A 9,080-nucleotide genomic window follows, 5' to 3' on the forward strand; every position below is an offset into this window, starting at 1 on the left:
GTGTTGTGATGGTCAGTGCTGTGTAAATTATTGAGTTATAAATCATTCCAAGCAAATTATTCCTTGAGGTGTGGTGGATGTTGGAGATGGCAGCGTGGTGTTGGTGTGTAGTCGGATGCTGTTTGTTAGGGCAGTGTAGATTATTGGCTGTAAATTATTCTGCTGTTAATTTATCCCATTGTAAATCACACTGTAAATTATTCCTACAGGCGTGATGGGTGTGGGTGGTGGCAGCGTGGTGTTGGTGGGCAGGAGGGTGGTGTTCCGTGACGAGACCTGCCCAGCCGTCATACAGGTAAAAGACGGCACCATAACACGCATCACCAAGCACAGCACAGACGTATCACGCTTCCCGCCACACCAGGTAGGCCCAGGAGCAAAAACCGGCTTGAATTTCTCCGTAACCTTTGTGCCCTGTCTTCCATATATTTCAATCTTTCCAGTTTTTCATTCTACCATCATACACTAGTCACACCACGCCTAGAATATTGTGTACAGTTCTGGGCTCTGAATATTATGGACGCCTTCAGTAAGATTATGCATTTTTCATTTTATTCTTGCTGCCACTATGATATTATTCACCAGATATTATTCACGTTAAGATAGACTTTGTGAACTGGAGGGGTTAGATATAGCCTTACTTAATCCCTTCTCCACTACACTTCTATTAAATTGTTGAATAAAATCGCTCGGTGGTGGCTTCCTTTACAAAATACATTATGGGACTGAAGGGGTTAAGGGCGAGGGCAAACTCAAGCGCAGCGAAGAGCCACTAAAAATAACCCAGTCGTTAAGAAAGTTGCCCCACGAAAAACTTTTAAAACAAAATGTGTTCTCCCTCTCTTAAAAAAAAAAAATTATAAATAAATAAATAAAGAAGAAGAAGAAGAAGAAGAAGAAGAAGAAGACAACTTAGGAGAGATCTAAAATGAGTACTTAAAATTCTTGACAAATTTGGTGATGATATTTCTGAAAACGTGTTCGAAATACGGAGACTGATAGTTCGACGAGAAGTGCTTGGATGAAACTCAAAAGATGCAGCACCAATATAGGGAAAAATTACTTCAATTATCCGGTATTGGAGCAATGGATTAAGGTACCGATAACAGTTTTCTTCTTTTCCTCCTCTTCCTCGTCCCCCTCCTCCTCCTACTTGATCTTCTTTTTCTTCTTCTCCTGGTCTTACTCCTCCTCCTCCTTAATCTTCTTCTTCTGCTTCTTTTTCTCCTGGTCCTCCTCTTCCTCCTTCATCATCTTTTTCTTCTTCGTCAGGTGTTGGACTGCGGTAATTACGTGCTAATGCCAGGTGTGGTGGACTCTCACGTGCACGTCAACGAGCCAGGACGCACGGCATGGGAGGGTTACCACTCGGCTACACGTGCAGCGGCAGCAGGCGGCATCACCACCATTGTTGACATGCCACTGTACGCCACACTCCATCAGTATTGCCATTTTTATACTCGTCCTACAATGTCATCACTGTCACCATCATTGTTATCACTATCACCACACACACACACACACACACACACACACAACACACCTTCCCCGGGACACCTTGGCCATAGACCTGTATCTGTAGGACGGCACCACAAATGTAGTTACTTACTTGTGGTCAACGGGTCTGCTTGGCCAAAGAGACCGGGACTGAGCAGCAACAGCAACTGACTGGCATACGATACGAAAAGGCAGCTTGTATAGAATGGCCATCAGTTAAGAAGACCCTAAAATTAAAAAAAAAAAACAGAAGCATGTCACTAGAAAATGATAAAATTATAGCAGAAGTCAAGAACAAAGTAATATTAACCTCAAGTAATATCAAGAACAAAGTAATATTAACCTCAAGTAATATGAACAACAAAGTAATATTAACCTCAAGTAATATCAAGAACAAAGTAATATTAACCTCAAGTAATATGAACAACAAAGTAATATTAACCTCAAGTAATATCAAGAACAAAGTAATATTAACCTCAAGTAATATCAAGAACAAAGTAATATTAACCTCAAGTAATAACAAGAACAAAGTAATATTAACCTCAAGTAATATCAAGAACAAAGTAATATTAACCTCTTCAATACGAGGTCATCTTTTGCCGTCTAGTCTTGGTGCCACGAGACTCTGTTGTTAACTTAGGAGACCCTTTTGTTATTGAAGGTGTTAATGAAGGCTAGATGTAGCAGCAGCAGCAGCAGCAGCAGCAGCAGCAGTAGTAGTAGTAGTACTAGTAGTAGTTGTAGTAGTAGTAGTAGTAGTAGGAGGAGGAGGAGGAGGAGGAGGAGAAGGGGGAGGAGGATTCCCAGGCTCATTTGATTGTGAACCCAATGGACTGCTCCTCACCTGCAAACCCACCATTTTCCTTTTGGGGGATAGGGAGGATATTGAAAGACTATAACAAGGCCGCTCCACCGCCTAGCTGTCTCAGTGTCACCACATGAAGGTGTCTGCAGCGCCCCATAATTCAAAGCTAAACTGGATAAACAAATATTCCAGTGGTAGCACGAAATATAATAATAATAATAATAATAATAATAATAATAATAATAATAATAATAAAGCTCTAACCACTGAAGGCATATTTATCCTTTCTCTTATTTTGTTATGGCCAGGAACTCTATCCCTCCTACTACGACCCTCAGCCACTGGGAGACGAAGATGAAGGCGGCGGAGGGACAGTGTTGGGCGGACGTCGGCTTCTGGGGGGGCGTTGTTCCTGGTAAGAGAGAGAGAGAGAGAGAGAGAGAGAGAGAGAGAGAGAGAGAGAGAGAAGGAAAGTACGGTAGTTCTCTGTACGTGTGTGTGTGTGTGTGTGTGTGTGTGTGTGTGTGTGTGTGTGTCCCTCCTAATGAGAATACAGATAAAGATAACACCAACTATGCTACTGCTGCTACTGATGTATACCGTGTGTGTGTGTGTGTGTGTGTGTGTGTGTGAGTGTGTGTGTGTGTGTAATTCACCGGGTCGGTCAGGATCACTTGATGGTCGTGATCGTCAGCTTTTACCCTCCCGGAAGGGAGCTGAGAGCTCATATAGTCCGATCTAAGGGCAAGGCTGTGACCTTCACACAAGCACACACCCGTCCCCTTGCTCAAGGGGGACAGTAACCACCCACTTCGTCAGTGAAACTTTTCGCAACCTGAGCGAGGCGCGAACTCCCGTCCACCAGTTGGCAAGCGAGAACGTTACCACTGCACCAGCGAGCGGTATGTGTGTGTGTGTGTGTGTGTGTGTGTGTGTGTGTGTGTGTGTGTGTGTGTGTGTGTGTCTTAATGAGAATACAGATAAAGATAACACCAATGATGCTACTGCCGCTACTGATGAATATACCGATAAAGAAGATACTGTTACTTCACATCTCATAACCGCACCATACTCAACCTTCCCCTCTCCCCCAGGCAACGCAGGTGAGCTACGTAAGATGACTGAACGGGGGATCTGTGGGTTCAAATGCTTCCTTATACACAGCGGCGTGGACGAATTTCCCTCAGTCACCTTCCAGCAGGCACGGGAAGCGCTTGTGCAACTCGTTGGCACCGACTCTGTTTTGCTGGTGAGTTGGGGAGCCCCACACACACACACACACACACACACACACACACACACACACAGAAGCTGGGGGATACAGACACAGTTTTAAGTGAAGGGGTTCCTCTCCAGCATCATGTGGATAATAAGAGGATATAAATAGCATACAGAACAATGTTAGGGTCAACCATACAAAACAAATCGCTAGAGGAGAGGTGCGACGAACCCTTCCATTTACCCTACGGTAGCATAAGGTCCTTTAGTTCTTTAATATCTCGTACACTGCCTTATTACCCAGTGACTTTACTGCACCGGATAACCAAGTATTTTATTTTATTTATTTATTTTTTTCAGTTCCACGCCGAATGTGACATAGGCGAAACAGTCACGGAGGCAGGTAAGCATCCTTCATCTTTAGGGTCCGTCCATACTAGTTGCAACACCAGACTATCCTGAAACGTGAACTCGGTGGACTGCAGGCTGAAGTTGCCCTCATCCTGCAGCTCACCATACTCTTTTGTGGGATGGGGAAGTAAGAGAGAGAGTCTGTATAGCCAGGCAGTTGACCCGCCTGGTTATGTCAGTGCCACCACATGAAGGCGTCCCTCTCCAGCACCCAGGCCAAGTTAAAGTGAGCAGAGTATAGAAGTTAGGAGTTAGTTAGCACCGCCTCTAACTTATTACATCTATTTCTTCAGATCCTGCTGAGAAATACCAGACATTCCTCAAATCTCGACCCCAGGAAATGGAAGAGAAGGCGATAGACCAGGTGATTAGGCTGTGTGAGGAGACGAAGGTGAGATATGACTTTTAATGTTGTGTGTGTGTGTGTGTGTGTGTGTGTGTGTGTGTGTGTGTGTGTGTGTGTGTGTGTGTGTGTGTGTGTGTGTGTACTGAGCCACTCCTATAACTCGAAAGCTTAGCCGTGGTTGTGTGAAATCTGAGAAGCCTTGGTTATGAAGCAGGGATGAGTCTCCTTGGTTACTAGTCATATGTACTCTCCATTCTGACTACACTTGACCACCGAATCTCCTTAGTTACTAGTGGAAAGAACTATGGGTAGGTGTACGATAGATGATAAACCACTGACAGAGAAACAAGTATTCATAAACACACAGACACAGATAAATATTAAATACAGGTAAATTAAAAGATTATTACGACTGACAGGTGTGGAAAGAGATAACAATATATACAGATAGAGACACAGAGATGGTATATGTAAACAGAGGCACAGACAGAGAGACACAGATAATATATATTGACCAGAGACATAAAGATAAATATTAACTTCTGGCTAATTAAGCGAATATTACGATCGACAGGTGAGGTGCCACATCGTCCATCTGTCCGCTAGCAATGCGTTACCTATGATCCGCGCTGCGCAAGGTCGTGGGGTGCCTCTTAGTGTGGAAACCTGCCACCACTATCTTACCCTGGACGCCGACAAGATCCCAGACAACGCCACGCAGTACAAGTGTTGCCCGCCTATACGAGACAGGAATAACCAGGTAAGAGATAGACAGGTACAGTGATAGATAGATAGATAGATAGAGAGACAGATAAACCCACCACCACTATCTTACCCTCGACGCCGACAAGATCCCTGACAACGCCACGCAGTACAAGTGTTGCCCGCCTATACGAGACAGGAATAACCAGGTAAGAGATGGACAGGTACAGTGATAGATAGATAGAGAGACAGACATATAAACCCTTCACCACTATCATACCCTTGACGCCGACAAGATTCCTGACAAAGCCATGCAGTGCAAATGTTGCCTGGCTGTAAGAGAAAATGATAACCAGGTGAGAGAGAGAGAGAGAGAGAGAGAGAGAGAGAGAATTTTCTCCCGTGACAATGTGTACTGATGGTTCCTTTATTTTTCGCTACCTTTTCACTATCATCCCCTTCTTCGTCCACTATTCCTTCCTTCCATACACTTGAACAGAACTACTACTATTACTACTGCTACTACTACTACACCGGTACTACAACCACTGCTGCTACTACTGTACTACTACTGCTACTTGCCGCTACTACTACAAGTACTATTACATTATCATCACCACCACCACCACCAAGCACACCAACAACACCAATAATAATAATAATAATAATAATAATAATAAACGCTAAAATTACCTCCATATACATCTTTCTTCAGGAGCGTCTGTGGGGTGCGTTAAGTGAAGGAACAATACAACAGGTAGTCAGTGATCATTCCCCCTGCACACCTGACCTCAAATTACCTGGCCAAATGGACTTCATGCAGGCCTGGGGTGGCATCGCGTCCGTCCAGTTTGGTTAGTCGGTGTTCAACCATATAGATTCATATTTTACGATTTGCAACACCTCTTCCTAAGTGATTTATATATCTATGTACTTATTAATTTCCTTATTTTTTGCACATGTACATCAGCACTGCCTTGTACTTACTCTATATGCTTAAATATTGACTTTTTTCTTCATTATTAATACAAACTATGGAGACGCAATATACTGAATAAATCGCTGTTTACTTATTTTTTTTCCAGGCTTATCTTTGTTCTGGACGGCTGCACGTGAGAGAGGGTACAGCCTGCAGGACGTGGTGAGGTGTCTGTGCCAGGCCCCAGCTGCACAGGCGTCCCTCCACCACCGCAAGGGCGCCATCTTGGAGGGACACGACGCAGACTTTGTTATCTGGGACCCTGATGAAACTTTTAAGGTATGTGTTTTAAAATTGGAACCCCCATGAAACTTTTATGGTGTCTTATAATTAGAACCCCAATGAAACTGTTGAAAATATTAAGGTGTTTGAGTTTAAAGTTGGAACCCCGATGGAACTTTACGGTGGCCGTTTGTGTTTAAAGTTGGAACCTCGATGATATTTTTATGGTGTTTTGGTATCAAGCTGGTACCCCGAAGAAAACAATAAAAGGTTGGAATTAAAGTTGGAACCCAAATAAAGCTTCTACTGACGTGTTGAGTTTAATCTATTCAGTCCAAGTTACGGGTTTCCACTTCTAATCTTGCTGTTGACAGACGAATTCATTCAACTTGGGCGAGCCCCTGTTAACGAAGGATGAAGGATATATTTGACCTATCCATTTCGAGAAGTTTCCCCCAAACATTAATAAAACTGCCTGGAAATGGTAAGAATAATATCAGAAATACAATATATCAGGTACGTGCAGTGCAGGAAGTGGGGCATGAACACCTACTCTTATTGCCCCATGTATTCTGTATGCCGCCTTTGCAAATAGATATAATTGATCGAACAGTGTGTGTGTGTGTGTGTGTGTGTGTGTGTGTGTGTGTGTGTGTGTGTGTGTGTGTGTGTGTGTGTGTGTGTGTGTGTGTGTTTAGCATCTGCCCTAAACTGGTTCTCTGCATGGTTCTGCAATACATCACGGGGTTCAAGAGGTTAATTCTGAACCCTGGCACGAACACCTGTATTCTCAACATGTTTGAGGTTTTCACGTGCATTTTTTGGCAACTGAAATATATATTTTTTTTAATATACGCTAAAATTTAATGAATTCTGCTCTTTCATACACTAAAAAGCAAAATATGAAGGGTGTTTATATTCACGATGGTCTCTTATGCTTGCTGATGGAGAACAATAATCCATCGCGGGGCAGAGGGAGTGCAACCATGTTAGGAAGAAGGAAGGTGTGGAGGAAGGTACGAACTGTATTTTAAGCTTGGTAAACAAAACCGCCAGACGCGCTTATAATCACCACACCCTTATAACCCGAAATGTTAAAACTGAGGGCACGAATGTCTATGCGAGCCCCAGCGACTGTCGATTGTGGATGCCTGGCGGTCGAGTGAGTTACGGCTCTCCTACTGAATTGTGCTCATAAAGGGAGGTAATATTATTGAGGGGAAGCAAAGGGTTACACTCACCTCAAATTGTTAATACTTAAGGATATACTTTTTTCCACTACTGAAGACAATAAGGCTAATATGATAAAAAGAAAAAAGTTTGTACATATTTATTAATTCTTAGAGTTACCCATACGCTAAGTTGTTGTTGTAGCTTCATGTTCATTTGAAATGTGAACCCGGTGAACTGCAGGCTTAAGTTGCCCTTTGTCTACAATCCACAAAGCTCCTTTAATGGAATAGGTAGTTGTTGAGGGACGTTTGTATAACCAGGAAGTTGAAGGGCCCAGTTGTACCTGTGCCACCACGTGAAGGCGTCTTTCTCCACCACCTACGTTATGTTGATAATGAAACTGTATATTATAATTTTTGCCTGCTTTGTAGACAGTAAATTTATATCCGTTACTGTATCTGGCTTTTTTCATTCCACAGGTTGAAGAGTCTATGATTCAGCACAAGAATAAGGTGAGAATCCATGCCTGTGACTTCTTAACATCAGTATTGGTATGAGCGTGGAGTCAAGAGCATGAGAAGTGGACGTGGCACTGTTGAGAAATGAGTGTGGAGTGTGTGGAATGGAAAACGTAACTTCTTACATCAATATTTGGGTTATGGCATGAGTGTGAAGAGTCAAGAGTACGAGCAGTGAAAATAAGATTGTTAGTGAATGTGTGTAGAGTGCGTAGAATGGATAAGAGACATGGTGATCCGTAAGTGCTGTGGAGTAAGGGAGTCTGCTGATACTAAGGCAGAAGAGAGCGTGCCTAGATGGTCATGTGGAGAACGGATGTATAAATGATGGTGAAACGGGTGAATATTATGAACTGGAAGGTGCAAGGAGGCGTGGTAGGCCAAGAAGACTGTGGATAGGGTAGAAAGGGAGATGAGGGACGTTAACTGTAATGGTGATAGTAGTAGCAATAGCAGTGATAGTGGTAGTAGAGGTAGTAGTAGTAATATTGCAACCCCAGACTTATCTAAACGTGAAACCAGTGGACTACAGGCTATAGGTGTCTAGGAAGGGGAATGAGGGATGAATGTATTGTATGACCGGGCAGCTCCACCGCCCAAATATATCTGCCACCACGTGAAGGCGTCCCTCTATGCCACCCTTATGAACTCTTTGCAGATAACGCCGTACCTGGGGAAGACACTGCAAGGACGGGTGCACAAGACGGTACTTCGCGGGACCGTCATATTCCAAGATGGACAGTTCTGCACGGAGGGTCCCCAGGGCTCGTTCCTGTTCGCCAAGGGAAGCTCCTCGCTGTCCAGGCTATAGTGAGAGAGAGAGAGAGAGAGAGAGAGAGAGAGAGAGAGAGAGAGTTTTACGGAGTGACTGAATTTTTAAAACCAGTGACAATAATCCTTTTACCTGACTATCTTTTTTTAATATTTCGCAACATCTCTTCCTCGGCGATTCATTCTGCATATTACACCTCAGTATCCTCTTGTATGTTACTAATCCAAACCTATCCAATATTAAAACGATAAAAATACAGGAGAGAGTGTTAAGGTATATAATGGAAAAATAAATCGCCGAGGAGGACGTGCTACGAAACCTCCTATGACGTAAATTCGGCCCTGAGCATAATGTCTAGCTAATCTCTCTCTCTCTCTCTCTCTCTCTCTCTCTCTCTCTCTCTTCTATACCTAACCTCTCCAGATATTAAACCGTCT

The 9,080-nt window shown here is 43.4% G+C and overlaps 1 protein-coding gene across 1 annotated transcript; it reads left to right on the top strand.

Moving 5' to 3' along the window:
• Positions 1-214: 214 nt before the first annotated feature.
• Positions 215-8,682, top strand: LOC145416509 (allantoinase). Its single transcript, XM_080285465.1, has 11 exons — positions 215-364; positions 1,273-1,424; positions 2,611-2,717; positions 3,397-3,551; positions 3,881-3,923; positions 4,225-4,322; positions 4,852-5,037; positions 5,695-5,833; positions 6,065-6,237; positions 7,833-7,865; positions 8,530-8,682. The coding sequence occupies exons 1-11, from the start codon at positions 215-217 to the stop codon at positions 8,680-8,682; spliced, it is 1,389 nt and encodes a 462-aa protein (XP_080141591.1).
• The last annotated feature ends 398 nt before the right edge of the window (positions 8,683-9,080 follow it).

Source organism: Coenobita brevimanus, chromosome 106, assembly GCF_032717465.1.
Source record: "Coenobita brevimanus isolate Jiangsu-jjx chromosome 106, ASM3271746v2, whole genome shotgun sequence".
In the NCBI taxonomy this organism is placed as follows: Eukaryota; Metazoa; Arthropoda; class Malacostraca; order Decapoda; family Coenobitidae; genus Coenobita; species Coenobita brevimanus.

Bases quoted from the DNA above. Each gene is read 5' to 3' on its own strand.
- LOC145416509 (XM_080285465.1), top strand. From the start codon at position 215: ATGGGTGTGGGTGGTGGCAGCGTGGTGTTGGTGGGCAGGAGGGTGGTG. The intron at 365-1,272 runs GTAGGCCCAGGA...CTTCTTCGTCAG, and splicing joins CACGCTTCCCGCCACACCAG to GTGTTGGACTGCGGTAATTA. The intron at 3,924-4,224 runs GTAAGCATCCTT...CTATTTCTTCAG, and splicing joins CGAAACAGTCACGGAGGCAG to ATCCTGCTGAGAAATACCAG.